This window comes from Hyla sarda, chromosome 5, assembly GCF_029499605.1.
Source record: "Hyla sarda isolate aHylSar1 chromosome 5, aHylSar1.hap1, whole genome shotgun sequence".
Lineage (NCBI taxonomy): Eukaryota > Metazoa > Chordata > Amphibia > Anura > Hylidae > Hyla > Hyla sarda.
In genome coordinates, this window is record NC_079193.1 from 363,414,621 (window position 1) to 363,432,741 (window position 18,121).

Consider the following 18,121-nt stretch of genomic DNA (forward strand, 5'->3'; position numbering starts at 1 on the left):
CAGACACACAGGGGAAGAGTTATCAAAACCTGCCTGTGCAGAGGAAAAGTTGCTGAGTTGCCCATAGCAACCAATCAGATCGCTGCTTTCATTTTTAACAAGGCCTTTGTAAATTGCAAGAAACGATTTGATTGGTTGCTATGGGCAACTGGGCAATTTTTCCTCTGCACAGTTTTTGATAAATCTCCCCCTAGGCAACTGCTTTCGGCCATAGAATTGAATGGGGTCCGATTCGCCCATAACAGTATACGTCAGCATCCTGTTTTCGGCACGATGCCGGCGGATGCGATTAATGGGGGCCAAAATGTAGTGTGTTCCTACCCTAAATCTCCCCTTAGCTGAATCTGTTCGACCATAGAAAACAATAGGGTCTGCTGTTCCCCACTACACTATACCTTGGCATCCTATATTGGCGCGATGCTGATACCTGTGATGGAAAGTGAAAACGCAGCGTGAACGCACCCTAAAAAAACGTGAGAAAACCGCTGGGAAATCACCAGAGCGACGGCTTCACAGCTGTCCATGTAATCCTGGAATCTCATAAAGCATGCGGCTGCATCTAATGGGTTAATAATGGATCAGCTTGATCATCAGAACCTGGACCTCCCAGAAGCTGGTGGATCCAGGTGAGGTGGATCCAGGTGATGGCGCTAACTATATAACCAATTGGGGGGGATCCCTTCTCACCACACAAGGAAACACTCAGGGACTTTGTGTAGGGAGAAGGAGGATAATGGCTGACAAGGGAAAGACTCACCTGAATGTGGTCATCATTGGCCATGTGGACTCTGGGAAGTCCACCACCACCGGGCACCTCATCTACAAGTGTGGGGGTGTTGAACCAAGATCTTTGGAGAAACTGGAGGCTGCAGCTGGTCAGGTGAGGGGCAAAACTGTGGGTGATTACTTTAAAGGGGTACTCCGGGGGGGGGGGAAACTTTTTTGTTGTTTTATATCCACTGATGCCAGAAAGTTAAACAGATTTGTAAATTACTTCTATTTAAAAAAAAAAAAAAAAAAAAAAAAAACTAATCCTGCCAGTACTTATTAGCTGCTGAATACTACAGAGGAAATTCTTTTCTTTTTGGAACTCCATGCTCTGCTGACATCTGTCCATTTTAAGAACTGGAGAGATGTCAGCAGAGAGCTCTGTCCCAAAAAAGAAAATAATTTCCTCAGCAGTAGAGTTGAGCGAATTTACAGTAAATTCGATTAGTCACGAACTTCTCGGCTCGGCAGTTGATGAATTTTCCTGCATAAATTAGTTCAGCCTTCAGGTGCTCCGGTGGGCTGGAAAAGGTGGATACATTCCTAGGAAAGAGTCTCCTAGGACTGTATCCACCTTTTCCAGCCCACCGGAGCACCTGAAAGCTGAAATAATTTATGCAGGAAAAGTCGTCAACTGCCAAGCCGAGAAGTTCGTGACTAATCGAATTTACTTTAAATTCGCTCAACTCTACTGCTGAGGAAATGATTTTCTTTTTTGGGACAGATGTCAGCAGAGCATGGAGTTCCAAAAAGAAAAGAATTTCCTCTGTAGTATTCAGCAGCTAATAAGTACTGGCAGGATTAGGTTTTTTTTGTGTTTTTTTTTAAATAGAAGTAATTTACAAATCTGTTTAACTTTCTGACACCAGTTGATAAAAAAAATCCACCAGAGTACCCCTTAAGGACTCAGGGTTTTTCCATTTTTGCTTCCTTTTTTTTTTGTTCCTTACCTTTTAAAAATTACAACGATTTCAATTTTTCACCTAAAAATCCATATGGCTTATTTTTTGCGTCGTCAATTCTACTTTGCAGTGAAATCAGTCATTTTACCCAAAAAATTCACAGCAAAATGGAAAAAATCATTGTGCAACAAAATCAAAGGGAAAACGCCATTTTGTAACTTTTGGGGGCTTCCGTTTCTACGCAGTGCATATTTTGGTAAAAATTACACCTTATCATTATTCTGTAGGTCCATACGGTTAAAATGATCCCCTACTTATATAGGTTTGATTTTGTCGGACTTCTGGAAAAAATCATAACTACATGCAGGAAAATGTATAATGTGTAAAAATGTCATCTTCTGACCCCTATAACTTTTTTTTTTTTTTCCACGTACGGGGCGGTATGAGGACTCATTTTTTTGCGCCATGATCTGAAGTTTTTATCAGTATTTTTGTTTTGATCCCTTTTTATTCATTTTTTTTTTTTAATGGTTTAAAGTGACAAAATACGCTAATTTGGAATTTTTTTTACGCGTACGCCATTGACCGTGCGGTTTAATTGATATATTTTTAGAGTTCGGACATTTACGCACGCGGCGATATCACATGTTTTATATTTTATTTACACTGTTATCTTATGGGAAAAGGGGGTGATTCAATCATTTATTAGGGAAGGGGTTAAATGACCTTTATTAACACTTTTTTTTTTTTTTTTTTTTTTGCACTGTTATAGGTCCCATAGGGACCTATAACACTGCACACTGATTTCCTATGCTGATCACTGGCGTGTATTAACACGCCTGTGATCAGTGTTATCGGCGCTTGACTGCTCCTGTCTGGATCTCAGGCACGGAGCAGTCATTCGCCGATCGGACCCCTAGGAGGCAGGTAAGGGCCCTCCCAGTGTCCTGCAAGCTGTTCAGGATGCCGTGATTTCACCACGGCGGTCCTGAACAGCCCGACTGAGCAGCCGGGATACTTTCACTTTCGAAGCGGCGGTCAGCTTTGACCGCCGCTTCTAAAGGGTTAATACCGCACATTGCCGCGATTGGTGATGTGTGGTATTAGCCGCAGGTCCCGGCCGTTGATGAGTGCCGGGACCGATGTGATGTGGGGTCGCAGTGCGACCCCCGCTTCATATCATGGGAGCCGGCGCAGGACATAAATATATGTCCTGTGTTGTGAAGAGTTTATTCAAACTTACAGTATCATGCGCAGGATTTAAAGCTGCAGATTTCAATGTAAACTAAGGGTGTGTTCACATGGCCATCTGTCATATATATATATATATATATATATATATATATATATATATATATATATATATATATATATATATATCTCTATATATCTATCTCCCTGTATAGGTTCCGCTGTTGCTGCTTGTAAACAGATTACAAACTGTTGTAAAATCCCATTGTTAATAGGATTTATTTTTTTTACCAATCTGCGCTCACCTCCATTTCTTTCCCTATGGGAGAAAAGACTGTGCATACAGTATTCCATCCCCCGTCAAACTAAAGGAAAAACATACACTAAATTTAACATTGAAGTTTATGGAAAACGGATGAGCCTTTAATGTCGTGTTTTTTTTTTTTTTTTTTTTCAATCAGTTTGATCTGTTTACTTCTGAGCATGCTCAGAACAAAAAATGTTTTTTGGTTTAACTGAATAACGGATAACATTCTGTTGTCCCTATAAGTCATTTACTTTTGACAGAACGTGATGGGTCTAGACGGCCATGTGAATGCAGCCTAATGAACACGGCTTCATATATGTGCAGGATACTGTACAGACTCCAGCGGCTGAGACCTCCCGGTGATCAGCTGGTTACCTGCAGCACCCCCAACAGGAGAAACTGGGGATTAGTCAGGATGTCTGCATAATACATAAACCTGCTGGGGTCCTCCAGATGTTGCAAAACTACAACTCCCAGCATGCCTGGGAGCAATAGTCTGGAGGCCACTGTCCAGAGGAAAAGTTGCTTAGTCGCCCATAGCAACCAATCAGATCGCTTCTTTCATTTCTCAGAGGCCTTTTCAAAAGTGAAAGCAATCTGGTTGCTATGGGCGACTTTTCCTGAACAGGTTTTGATTAAATCTCCACCTTTTTGAAAGTGTACAAACAAGTGCTCCTCCACTGCCACCTATCGGCGGTAGCCATGTCCATGTGTCCCATAAAGGATCCCTAAACATGCCTCATTTTGTCTTTTAGATTGGTAAGGGCTCATTCAAGTTCGCATGGATCTTGGACAAGCTGAAGGCCGAGAGGGAGCGTGGGATCACCATCGATATCTCCCTATGGAAGTTCGAAACCAACAGGTTTACCATTACAATAATTGATGCCCCGGGCCACAGGGACTTCATTAAGAACATGATCACTGGCACATCCCAGGTAGGTGCCCAGTCTATGGGGTATATGGCTAACTTGTCCGGCAACCAATTGTTGGTCTTTACCAGAAAACTGCCACAATCTTGGTGCCACATGCCATGTCTCTTTGGTGTCCCAGCACCTAGTGTAGAGGTCCCCAAAGTCAGAGTAACTACGTTCAGGTAGGGTTCCTCAGTTGGGACAGCCCCTAGTCGCCTCTCCTTAAGTTTAACTTTGATCATAAATGTAGATTAATAATTATAACTATATTGTATAGTACTTACCTTGTTAAGCGTTGCAGGACCTTCGGTCATGTGACCATGCTAGTAACCTCTGGTATGTTGCAGGACCTTAGGAGGTCCTTGGGTCACGTGTTAACTACAAATCTCTGTAATGGTGATTGACATAAGTTTGGACCAATTAGCATCAGTCCAGCCCCTGCCCATATAAGGGAGCTGCATCCAATTATCGCTCTCTTGGGTTGCTGCTCTCATGGATGCCGGACTAACAGGATGGTTCTGCGCAACTTTCAGACACGCTAGGCCTCAAAACCTACAACCTCAGCAGAACCAAAAATCGTGAGTTTTACTCTAATTCCTGCTAATACTAGCATGACTACTGGACCGCAACTAATTCTCTAAATCCAGTGGAACAGCACAATAGGCTATAAAGACTTATTAAAGCTAAAGTCCCAACCATTGTCAATCTCCAAAAGGAAGCTGTTGTATTGATGAGACTGTTATGTTAATGAAGTGTACAGAAAATCTTCAGTAAAGTTAAGCTTTCCGGTTGTGAACAATCCATTTTTACGATCTACCGCAAACCTATTATCTACCTCCCTATTGTTCCTGGGAAGGGTGGCGGTAGGAAAAGCTTTGAGGAGCCCTCACCCTGGGGTCACAAATAGCAAGGGTTAACAATCGCCCTTTAATACCCACACAGCTACACTCCCCATACCCTACATCCCCCAAGCTACCACATCTCTGATAGAGAATAAGATGTAGTTAATGCATAAACAAATGGTGGTCTCTCATTTCAGGCTGACGTGGCTCTTCTAGTGGTCTCTGCTGCCACAGGAGAGTTTGAAGCCGGAGTGTCCAGAAATGGTCAAACCAGGGAACACGCCCTTCTGGCCTACACCATGGGTGTCAAGCAACTGGTAGTTTGCGTGAACAAGATGGACCTGACTGATCCTCCATACAGTGAGAAGAGGTTTGACGAAGTGGTCAAGAATGTGACTATGTATCTAAAGAAGATTGGATACAACCCTAATTCTATCCCATTTGTACCAGTCTCGGGGTGGACAGGAGAGAACATATCATCTCCAAGCCAGAAGGTTAGTCTTTGTTCATCTCTAGTTACAGAAATTTGATTGTCACGAACCTCGCAGCTCAGTGGTTGCTGACTTTAGCCTGCATAAATTTCCGGTGCTACTGTGGGCTGGAAAAGGTGGGTACAATCCTAGGAGACTCTACTAGGACTGTATCCAACTTTTCCAGCCCACCGGAGCACCTGAAAGCTGAACTAATTTTTGCAGGCTAAAGTAATCTACTGCTGAGCCGAAAAGTTTGTGACAAATTAAATTTCTGTAACTTCGCTCATCTCTAGAGACTACAGGAGAGATTTCATCCATTGCCTTCCTGAAACTTTATTGGCTAAAAAGTGCAAAAGTTCGGCACAATTTCAAAATGGACAACTTTGGCAAGTGACTGAGGTGCAATGCTTCATAACTTTGCAGTGGACAAGATCTGTTAACAGTGTTTTTTTTTATTAAAAGGTGCAAAAAATAATGCACAAATATTAAACTCAAATTCACACCACCTCTGCCTTGTCTTAGAAAAATATCATACAGCAAGCTTTTTCATCTGTGCAAAATGTATCAGTCTGTGGACTGTTCTGATAAATTTGGCGCACACAAGCCAAAAAGGCTGTAAAGTGGCTGCACCCTTATGGGCTGAGCTGTAGATGGAGGCCTATAGCTAACAACTTGGGACTTCTGATGTCTTGGTTGAATTTGTCCTGAACTACCCTTTAACTAACCCTTAAGGAACTTTTAGATGAAGCTCAAAAGGCTTAGTTGTGGTCCCTTGCTAACTTTTTGGTCTTGATCCTGGAAACCATGGTTAACTTGTAAACACTAGACATCACTAGTTTTCCATGCTGGTGAATAGGTATGGTAAGATCTCTACCAACCAAGGCTCCTCCAGAAGTTCTCCTTGGTAACTACTAGAGCCACATACTAATACTTTCTCTATACTCAACAGATGGGTTGGTTTAGAGGATGGAAAGTTAAACGAAAAGATGGCTTTACTAAAGGACAGTCTCTGCTTGAAGTCATGGACAACCTGGTTCCTCCAGTCCGACCGGCCAACAAGCCATTACGATTGCCTCTGCAGGATGTGTACAAGATAGGAGGTAAGATCCCAGTTTACTAAAGCTTCCTCTTCATTCCTTCCCGAGTTGCCAAGTCCTCTTTAACAAAACTCGCTTTCCCTCTTAGGAATTGGTACTGTGCCTGTTGGCAAAGTAGAGACTGGGATTCTGAAGCCGGGGATGACCATCTCCTTTGCACCATCAAACTTTACTGCAGAAGTGAAGTCTATAGAGATGCACCATGAGCCTCTCCAGACAGCGTTTCCAGGCTACAATATAGGTTTTAATGTAAAGAATGTAGCCGTGAAGAATCTGAAACGTGGAAATGTTGCTGGAAACTCCAAGAGTGACCCACCGACTGAGGCCACCAGCTTTAGTGCACAGGTTTGGCTAATAAAAAAAAAACAGCCAATTGCACAAGTTATTCTTAATTGAATGGTTTAAGTGATGGATTTGTTTCCTCAGGTCATAATTCTGAACCATCCTGGCTTCATAAAAGCTGGCTACTCCCCGGTCATAGACTGCCATACTGCGCACATCACCTGCCAGTTCTCCGAGCTTCAGGAGAAGATCGATCGGCGATCTGGCAAAAAACTCGAGGACCGTCCTTATCAACTGAAGTCTGGAGATGCCGCCATTGTGACCCTCAAGCCCATCAAACCCTTCTGCGTGGAGAGGTTCTATGACTATCCACCTCTAGGTAGGTCTGCAGCTTTGGTTATTGACTTCAAGCAATGATACTTGGTCACAAGGGGTTGGCACAGCAATCACGCCCCCTCCCATAGACTTGCATTGAGGGGGTGTGGCCATGTCATGAGGGGCATGGCCGACCTCTGCAGCACCAAAACAACTTTTGGAACACTTACTGTATTTTTCGCCGTATAAGACGCACTTCTTCTTCTGGGGGGGGGTTGGTGCTGCTTATACGGCGAATACACACCTATCGCGGCAGTCCCTGCGGCCATCAACAGCCAGGACCCACAGCTAATACAGGACATCACAGATTGGTGATGCCCTGTATTAACCCTTCAGACGCGGCGATCAAAGCTGACACTAACCCGGCTGTTCGGGACCGTCGCGGTGAAATAGCAGTGTCCCAAACGGCTTACAGGACACTGGGAGGGACCTTCCTGCCTCCTCGGTGTCTGCTCCGTGCCGGGATCCCCAGCATGGCCGGCGCTCTCCTTCGTCGCGCACGCCGTCCCGTCATCCAGTAGGAGCGGCGTGCATAGCGACGTCATGGCGGCGATGGAGAGTGAGGATACCGGGCAGCAGAGATGTTCCGGAGCGACAGGGATGCGGCGACAGCAATGGAGGGCGACATCCAGGGCAGCAGTGACTGGTCCAGAGCGGTGGGGACACGTGAGTACTACCTCCTCCATTAATCTTCAACCTGCAGACCTCCAGATGTTGCAAAACTACAACTCCCAGCATGCCCGGACAGCCAACGGCTGTCCGGGCATGCTGGGAGTTGTAGTTTTGCAACATCTGGAGGTCCACAGGTTGAAGATCACTGTCCTATACTTTACATTGTATTTGGTTCAGAATCTTTATTTTCTAGATTTTTATCCTATAAAATTAGGTGCGTCTTATGATGAAAAATATGGTACTTCAGACACTGGCCAGTGGAATAACTTTTTTTTTTTTTTTAAAGGGGTACTCCAGGCAAACTTTTTTTAATATTGCAACTGGCTCCGGAAAGTTAAACAGATTTGTAAATTACTTCTCTTAAAAAAAATCTTAATCCTTCCAATAGTTATTAGCTTCTGAAGTTGAGTTGCTGTTTTCTAACTGCTTTCTGATGACTTGCATCCCGGGAGCTGTCCAGCTCCTATGGGGATATTCTCCCATCATTCACAGCTCCCGTGACATGACATCATCATTGAGCAGTTAGACAGAAAACAACTCAACTTCAGAAGCTAATAACTATTGGAAGGATTAAGATTTTTTTAATAGAAGTAATTTACAAATCTGAAACTTTCCGGAGCCAGTTGCTGTATAAAGTTTTTGCCTGGAATACCCCTTTAACTTACAATCTCATTCAGGACGTCTAATGTTTAGTCTCGTAGTATTACATAATCATTCAATGCATTCCTACTAGGTGTTCACTGGTTTATAACTGCGCAATTCTTTTTGCAGGGCGCTTTGCCGCTCGGGATCTGAAGCAGACTGTCGCAGTGGGTGTAGTTAAATCTGTAGAAAGAAAAATGGCCAGGAAACAAGCCCAGAAGCCCACCCTGGTGAAATGAAGATCTTGGCACCTTATTTGCTTTACTGTCTTAATTCTAGTTCTGCAGAAGTCTCTGCTACAACAGTGACGTGTAACTGTTTCTCTAAGTTATTGTGACCTCCTAATAAAAATATTCAGCAATCAGAAGTGTACGTGGTCTCAGATCAGGGACTTGGTGAATGTTGGCACTTGACCATAAGGTGGCAGACTTGTTCACAAGGTTATACAGTGGTCCCTAAAGTTACAATGGTTGTCCTGGTACCAGTTGATATTGTATGTTGAGACCATAACTCTATGGAAACCTAGTAACTGGTTCTGAAGTCACCAAAATGTCATCCAAAAAAATAGGAAAAGTGAGGATTAAACAAAATAAGTAGATGATGGTGATTTACAGCTCCCAGCAGATTTTATATGTAAGGACTTGCTTTGTCTGTATCTACTATGTATAGGACAGGAGCTGCTTCAGGGTCCTGTACAGTAGACAGTGTCCTAAAAATAAAATGGAGCCACCCTTGGTGGACAAAGGAGCAGCTAACCCTGGCACAAGTAAATGGTACAGAACATGTAATACCTTCCTGTACTTCATGGGGTTGCTACCAGACCCCAGTCAGTGCATACACTTCAGTAATACAGGGGTTTTACCAGTGAAATGTCAACTTGCTCTGGTTTGTTCTTCCAGTCATTGACACTTTTCACAGATCTGGACTGTCCATAGCATTGTTTGGTTACAATGGCCTCAACATACAATTTTTTTTTATTTTGACCATTGTAATTTGAGGGATCACTGTACATGAAATGTAACACAAGGATACTGGCGGTACAAGAAACTTCACTAATTGGCTGACGAAAGCTTCAGCCTTAGATAAGAGAATTTGTTCTCAGTCTCGGAGTGTTGGGCAAAACTACAGTGAGGGACTCATTAGGGATATAGGCTGAACTAGATGGACTCTGGTCTTTTCAATCTTATGAACGAGGTTACAGTAAATGTGGCCAAACCTGATATTCAGCCTTCGACTAACTTTAGTCTGCATAACTTTTTTTTTTTTTTCAAATTAACTGGTGGCAAACAATTTGTAATTTCTATTAAATCGTAAGTACTGGAAGGGTTATCAGCTGCTGTATACTACAGAGGAGGTTGTGTAAGTATATTCTGTCCTGACCAGTGCTCTGTGCTGCACTCAGTCCATGTCAGGAACTGTCTAGAGCAGGAGCAAATCCCCATAGCAAACGTCTCTTGCTCTGGACAGGGGGGGGCAGCAGAGAGCAATGATCAGACAGAAAAGAACAACTTCCTCTGTAGTATACAGCAGCTAAGTACTAGAAGGATTAAGAATTTTAAATGGAAGTAATCTGCAAATCTAACTTTCTGGCACCAGTCTATTGGTGAAATCATGGCATCCCAAAAAGCTGAGAGGACAGCAGGTGGTGTCTTACCACCTTCCCAAAATCCAGGCTTGAGCAATCAAGTGCAGAAAACACTGATCAATGCATTCCTATGGCAAGGCATTGAACAGTGCCTGCAATCAGTATATGCAAAGTTACAGCCCCTAGAGGGGCTACATAAAGTTAAATGTGATTTAACCCCTTCCCTAATCAGAATCCCCCCCCAAAATGAGCACTCATACATGTAAAGTTATGGGGGCATCAGATGACAATTTTAAACATATTCATGCATGTAGTTATATTTCTCCCCCACCCCAAAGACAATATCAAACCTTTTAAGTAGGGTATCATTTTAATCGTTACAGACCTACAGAATAGAGGTGTCATTTTTTAATAAAATGTACTGCATAGAAACAGAAGCCCCCAAAAGTTACAAAATGGCTTTTTTTCATTTTGCTGTAGATTTTTGGGTAATTACAAAGTAGAATTGGTGGTGCAAAACAATCATATGGCTTTTTAGGTGCAAAATTGAAAGGGTTATAGGGTAAATGTGAGGGAAAAAAACAAATGCTTGGTCCTTAAGGGGTTAAAGTTGGTTGCCTGGAAGAGTCATGGATTGTGATCTTGGGTCTCCTAGGACTGTAGACATCTTTCATGCAACCAGAGCACATTGAAGCAATGTTGGTTTTGGATGCCAGTCGATTCTAACTTCATATCCTGTCCTCAGGTGGGAGTGATTTGTGATGAAGATATTGTAAGCTGAAAATGGAAGGATGTGGCTTTGTGGGACTGGGTGTGATTGGTAAGCCAGACCGATGCACAAAAGGTAGATAATAAAAGGGGTGGGGCTTAAACAATGGGCATGTCTTGCAAGCTGGAATGACACATTCACCAGGAGATGCAGAGCTTGTGCAGTAAAGTACTGGAAATCCCATATACTTGCATGGGACATGAAACAAAAACCCATTTTTCATGTAAGGGTTAATTTAACTCACATATTTTTGACATAAGTAATATGTGACCAGGTATTGAAATATCTCCAGCCGTACAGAAGTTATGTGGGAACATTTCCCATTGATTTGCATGGGACTTTAAACAAAATCCCCGACCCTCACAAATGGGGGTAGTTAAGGGTTAAATGAACTATCCTATATTTTAAGTGGACATATAAGTAACATGTGACCAAGTATTATTGAAATATCTCCAGCCGTTTGGAAGTTATGCAGTAACATATATTTCCCATAGACTTGAAGCCACCAAAAATTCCCCCTCTTAAATACAGTCATCCTCAACACCCAGTCCTGGAGGGCGGAGGACTGAAGTGGCCACTGGGACCTTATGACAGTTCCTGGGGCATTATGCAAAATGTCCTTCACAGGTCTGGTTATAGAACAAGGTAGAAACAAGTCCATGGAGCACTGTAAATGTCCATACATGCTCTTTGGGTTGGTAAACACGTGGGATTAATGAGCTTTGTAACTGCTCTAGGAACACATTTTAGACCATAATACACACATGTTTGCAGATTGGGCTTCTGGCGGCTATCTACCCAATGCTTTTGCTGCTGGTGCGCCTTGGGTTCTTAACACTTCTCCCCAGAACTCAAGTAGTGTGACACTATATAACCATTTCACCTCTGCATAATGTACTCTGCCTCTTACCTCTAGTTTCAGGGGCACCCTGTACACGGGGACAGAAAAATAAGACATATATACATACACACACCCTGGACATTTGTGGACTGGGAATACAAGTAATGTTACAGTCCTAACTTAAGTGTTCACATATGAACTGACTGTGTGGTACATAACCTTGTAAACTATATTGTGAGCTAATTTTTGTACCTTGTGGGAAGTTGTCCTTGTGTTGACATTGGGGACCTGCACAGCACCACTTCTGGAGAGTCTGGAACATCTTTGTCTTCAGGAGCTCTTGTAACCTCTGGAACGACAGCTGGCTCTTCCTCAGTCAACTTGGGAGCTGGTAATAGTCCAGGACTAGTTGGATTCGGAGTCGCAGGCAGCAGTGGTGGAGAGACTGGTGACAGGGTCGGCACTCTAGAGCTGGGGGGTATAAGCTGGAGCCAACGGTGACAAGACTGGGACTGGTGTGGAGATTAGTGTTGGTTGGAACAACCCAGGGGTTGGTGAGATAAAGAAGATTGCAGGCTGACTCAGAGAAAACATGGGGAAATCCATAGATGGATGGATCCCTTTGCCTGGGACACTCTCTTGCAGGTCTGACGGCTGGAAGAGATGGTGCTGGGAGAACTGGGGATCTTCTTTTAGACACAACTTGATCAGGTTTTGGTGAACAACTTGTGGCTCATACCCATGCTTTTGTACTTCGTACACATCAGAATCTGGATAGGACATGGCCTTCACCGTGTACGGTTCTGTCTCCCAGATAGTCTAACTTATGGGTTAACAGCCAGACTTTGTCACCCAATTGAAGTGCTTTGGCAGAGGCATGACGATTATAGTCCGGTCATTGTCTTTGCTGAGCCTCACCCATCTTCTTGCAGACAATTTCTTTGGCTTCTTGGATTCTTCTCTGGTGGTCAGAGACCCACTCCACGGGGGCTTGCGGAGAGTTGTTGAACGAGGCTTGGAGCCCAAATGTTCAATCTTTAGGCAGCTGTCCATACCGCCCCATCATAAAGTAGAAAGGGGTGTATCCCGTATAACAGTGGACTGTGTTATTATAGTCGGGGCTACTCTTCTTGTCTTGACACGGAGGCTGTTCGCTACACGTGGATAAAGACTTGATTGATGCGCTCACAGAGTCTGTGATCCACCATGGTGAGAGCATAGGTTTACCCGGACCGGGTAGGAGACAACTTGACATGGTCTAGCATGACCAACTGGTTAGGCCTTTCACTCTGAATGGAATGGAGGGGTGCTCTTGCGTCCTTGCGCACGTCCCGACTGATCATGGTTTGCGCTGAAGACCATCACCGCATCTCTTCAGGGAACCAGAATCTGATTAAGTCGATCACCAGAGACCAGATCCAAAGAATTTCGGTACAACAGTCCTTTGTGCACAAACAGTCGCTTCCTCTGTCGCAACAGACGTTTTAGCTCATAGTCACACTGGGCCCAGCGTAGACGTGATTTGACTTTTGTCCTGAAGAGTCTTCTTTAACATTTTCGGACCTGGGTTCACTGTCCATGAGGGCAGTCACAGCATTCTGGTTCACGAACCGTGGTTCGTGATGCCAAAAGTTGTGTTGCAGGGTGTGATGAAGGCAGATGGCATTAACCCCTTGTATTCGTGACGCCAGGGCGGGGTTTAGCCTAAAACCACCCAAAGGTATACCGCTGGATCCTGGGCTAAAGACTCTGATGCCAAGTTACAGACAACGGTAGCTTTACTGAGGGTAGAGAGATGGTAAATTCTATACAGTTCAGCCAGGGCCCAAGGAGGTGACCAGTGACGCTGAGACCTTAAGGGCTTGCTGGGACTTGTAGTAGGACTGGACAATTAAATGCAGACCACGCTGACTTGACTTGACTCATAAAGCTGTGACTTTATCTTACTTGACTTGATGGCGGCTGCAGGACTGGACTTTGAGGTCTCCAACACTCTGGACACACACACTAGACAAGACTACACTGGACCTCAGCAGAAGAGAGAGAGAAGCTCCACCCAGGGCTTATATGGGGAGACTAGCAGGGAGCACATAGGTCACTCTTGGGATCACCTGGTCACTGGTACCTCCTGGGTAACAAACACATGACATAACTCTTAAAGATACAACACATTATATAATACAATACACTGCAGAACATATGTACAGGGGGGAAACAGGTACAAGGGGCCCTGAAGGAGGCTGCCTGACAGGACAGCAAGGGTACGGGGTAACATCTCCCGTACTGGGCCACCATGGTTGCAAACCTTAGTAAGCCCGGACACGCTGTGACTGGAAGACTTTATTTTCATGGCTATTACATACAGCCATCTTGCTGTCACTACCAGACCCCCCCTTCCCCCAATTCCTGGAGCAGATCTTACTCCAAATACTCATTTGCAAATGGAATTATTTGGTATACAATGCTTCTATGGCCATGATCTCTAAATTATGGACGCACAACTCTCAGCATGTCTGGACAGCCAACAATGTCCAGACCTAATGGGAGATGTAAAATCACAAGGCTGCAAGGTCGTCGTGCCATTGTACAGTCTGCTTCCACACCATGGCTTTGGCAAATGGCTGATCAATATCAGACCCCCCCCCCCCCCCCCAAATAAGATATTGATTACCTATACTGGTCCCAGAAAACACTTGTGACCCTATAGCTCTTAGAAGCTTAAGTTTTTTTCTTTTCTTCATATATTACTAAATCAGTAGGTGTTAAAAAAGCAGCAATTTTGAACTTTTTTCTGTTTATACCATTCATTGTAAGGAATTATTAACATAGTTTACACATTTATGCACCTGGCAATACCAAATGTTTACTTTGTTTTTTTTGAGTAAAATGGGGGGGAAAAAGGGGTGATTTTATTTGAATTTTTTTTACTTTTTAACTCCGTCCCCGAAGGGGACAATCTATAGAATTCATTAAATTGCCAATACTGTTCAGCGCAATGCATAAGCATAGCACTGATCAGCATTATCTGTCATCTTCTGCTCTGCTGGAAAGCAGATCAGAGCAGAAGACCCCGGAGAGCAGCGGAGGCAGGTGAGGGGACCTCCGTCTAGCTGATCTTACCAGCCATAGAGTATATGCATGACGCGATAGAGTATATGTAGCATTTTTATATAAGGCTAGGTTCACACAGCCATATGCATCCGACCTGTTAAAGGGGTACTCCGGTGAAAACCTTTTTTCTTTTAAATCAACTGGTGGCAGAAAGTTAAACATATTTGTAAATTACGTCTATTAAAAAATCTTAATCCTTCCTGTACTTATTAGCTTCTGAATACTACAGAGGAAATTCTTTTCTTTTTGGAATGCTCTCTGATGACATCACGAGCACAGTTCTCTCTGCTGACGTTATTATAATAATAATGCTTTATTTATTGTTGTCCTTAGTGGAATTTGAACCCAAGTGCTAACCACTGAGCCACCATGATGCCCATACATCTGCTATGCATGGTTGCTATAATGGACAGAGATGTCAGCAGAGAGCACTGTGCTCGTGATGTCATCAGTGTTCCAAAAAGAAAGGAATTTCCTCTGTAGCATTCAGCAGCTAATAAGTACTGGAAGGATTAAGATTTTTTAATAGAAGTAATTTACAAATATCTTTAACTTTCTGCCACCAGTTGATTTAAAAGAAAAAAGGTTTTCACCGGAGTACCCCTTTAAGGGTCCGATCTGCTTAAGGGAAGGGGAGGAGTGAACCAGTCACCAATAAAAACCTATAGCAAAACCAACTAAGGCTAAAAACAGAGAAGACGGCATTTATCTTATATACATGGATACCTGTTGTTCTAACTGGACGGTTTTGTTGAGCCATGACACATTTTTTATCCCATTCAGGTAAATCACAAGATTCTATTGAGTTTGTAAGTGAAGCTCTTGAATTTATTTTGAGCAATAACACTTTTATGTTCAATGAAGAATGGTACAGACAAATTCACGGGACCCCGATGGGGTCACCGGTATCTTGTACACTAGCAAATATATATTTGGCAGTTTTTGAACAGACATACGTCCACACTCTCAGGAATCCCTTCACACGATTTGCGAGGGGATTCCTGAGATATGTGGATGATATATTCATTATCTGGGACGGTGACAAACAACAATTCGAAGAATTTGTACAATATTTAAACCAAAATGATATGAATATGCTATTTACTCAAGAATATGGAGGTAAATCTCTGAATTTTCTAGATGTAACTCTAAATATTGAGAACAATGTGTTAAAGTGTACCTGTCGTCAACAAAAACTTGTTATATAATGTAGATAATACCATTATATGTATATTTGTAATATACATTGGTTAAAAAGTGTATATTTTTGTCCCTGCAGCTATTGCCTGTGTGTCTCTATGAGGAGACCAAATACAGGAAGTGAGGGCGGGACAAGCAGGGCTCTGTACACTGAGGACAAGCAGGACTCTGTACACTGAGGACAATTGGGGCTCTGTACACTGAGGACAAGCGGGGCTCTGTACACTGAGGACAAGCGGGGCTCTGTACACTGAGGACAAGCGGGACTGTGTGCACTGAGGACAAGCAGGGCTCTGTACACTGAGGACAAGCAGGGCTCTGTACACTGAGGACAAGCAGGGCTCTGTACACTGAGGACAAGCAGGACCGTGTGCACTGAGGACAAGCAGGGCTCTGTACACTGAGGACAAGCAGGGCTCTGTACACTGAGGACAAGCAGGGCTCTGTACACTGAGGACAAGCAGGGCTCTGTACACTGAGGACAAGCAGGGCTCTGTACACTGAGGACAAGCAGGACCGTGTGCACTGAGGACAAGCAGGGCTCTGTACACTGAGGACAAGCAGGGCTCTGTACACTGAGGACAAGCAGGGCTCTGTACACTGAGGACAAGCAGGACCGTGTGCACTGAGGACAAGCAGGGATCTGTACACTGAGGACAAGCAGGGATCTGTACACTGAGGACAAGCAGGGCTCTGTACACTGAGGACAAGCAGGGCTCTGTGCACTGAGGACAAGCAGGGCTCTGTGCACTGAGGACAAGCAGGGATCTGTACACTGAGGACAAGCAGGGCTCTGTACACTGAGGACAAGCAGGACCGTGTGCACTGAGGACATGCTCCTGGCTCATACATCAGGATGATTGACAAGCCAGTAGCCTGCCCAGATCCCTGCCTGTCCTGCCCTCACTTCCTGTTTTTGGACTCCTCATAGAGACACACAGACAATAGCTGCAGGGACAGCATTTTTTCACCCAAAAATATACACAATTTTTAATCAATGTATATTACAAATATACATATAATGGTGTTATCTACATTATATAAAAAGTTTCTGTTGACGACAGGTACACTTTAAAAACAGAAGGATCCAGAAAAATCACAGCAAGAAACTCATTATTAGATTATTAGAGTTCACATCCGTACTATATTAAAAATAATATCCCATATTCTCAATTTATCAGATTAAAAAGAATAAAATAGTGATCCAACAACATATTACAAACAAGCGGAAGATTAATAGAGAGAAATTATCCAGAAACTGTAATCAATAAAGCCTTCATAAAAGCAGAAACAAGAGAAAGAAAATAATTATTAATCCCCAATAGATTAAAAAAGAAAAAACAGTATAACTCTAAACAGAAAAAAAATTATTTTTTTCCTTTGAAAATAGCCCCACGAATACCGCCATAAAAAATTCCATTTGGTCCAACTGGTGTATGTTAGAACAAGATCCTTTTGTATCAGATATAGCAAAAAAAACAAACCCACTATTACATTTCGTAAAAATAAAACAATAGCAGATGTAATTAAAAAAGATAAAAAAAAACACAATGAAAATAAATCCGACTGGTTAAATAAACAGGCACCACATGGACATTTTCCATGTGGCCATTGCAAGGATTGTACATTTATACTAAAAAAGAAATCATTCCAGTTAGGAGGAAATGTCCTTAATGTAAATCAATTTATTTCATGTAGATCGCAATATGTAGTGTATTGTATAGTACATTACCACATTGGACAAACAAAAAGAAATCTAAGCACAAGATTTAGAGAACACATTTATTCATTAAAATCAAAAACAGGAGCGACACGTTCAATTTTTCATATAGAAGAAAAACATGAAGGAAAATTCGAATGCATGAAATTCGCGGGTATAGAACACATCCCGACACAACCGCAAGGTGTGGACAGACACCTAAAGTAAATGCGAAGCTAGATGGATAATAAAACTAAAAGCATTGGGCCCAATGGGATTTAATGACCGCAACAATCTTAGTTCTTTAAAACCGTCCAGTTAGAACAACAGGTATCCATGTATATAAGATAAATGCCGTCTTCTCTGTTTTTAGCCTTAGTTGGTTTTGCTATAGGTTTTTACTGGTGACGGGTTCACTCCTCCCCTTTCCCTTTTTCCAATATATACCTGAGAG

The 18,121-nt window shown here is 43.0% G+C and overlaps 1 protein-coding gene across 1 annotated transcript; it reads left to right on the forward strand.

Moving 5' to 3' along the window:
• The first annotated feature begins 641 nt into the window (after positions 1–641).
• LOC130274435 (elongation factor 1-alpha) lies at positions 642–8,821 on the forward strand. The gene is made up of 7 exons (XM_056522747.1): positions 642–880; positions 3,924–4,103; positions 5,119–5,415; positions 6,344–6,494; positions 6,580–6,836; positions 6,918–7,152; positions 8,592–8,821. Exons 1-7 carry the CDS (start codon positions 734–736, stop codon positions 8,699–8,701), a joined length of 1,377 nt encoding a protein of 458 aa, XP_056378722.1. The 5' UTR covers positions 642–733; the 3' UTR covers positions 8,702–8,821.
• The last annotated feature ends 9,300 nt before the right edge of the window (positions 8,822–18,121 follow it).

Coding starts and splice junctions, on each gene's coding strand:
- LOC130274435 (XM_056522747.1), top strand. CDS start 734: ATGGCTGACAAGGGAAAGACTCACCTGAATGTGGTCATCATTGGCCAT. Junction 4,104..5,118: donor TGATCACTGGCACATCCCAG/GTAGGTGCCCAG, acceptor CTCTCATTTCAG/GCTGACGTGGCTCTTCTAGT. Junction 7,153..8,591: donor CTATGACTATCCACCTCTAG/GTAGGTCTGCAG, acceptor TTCTTTTTGCAG/GGCGCTTTGCCGCTCGGGAT.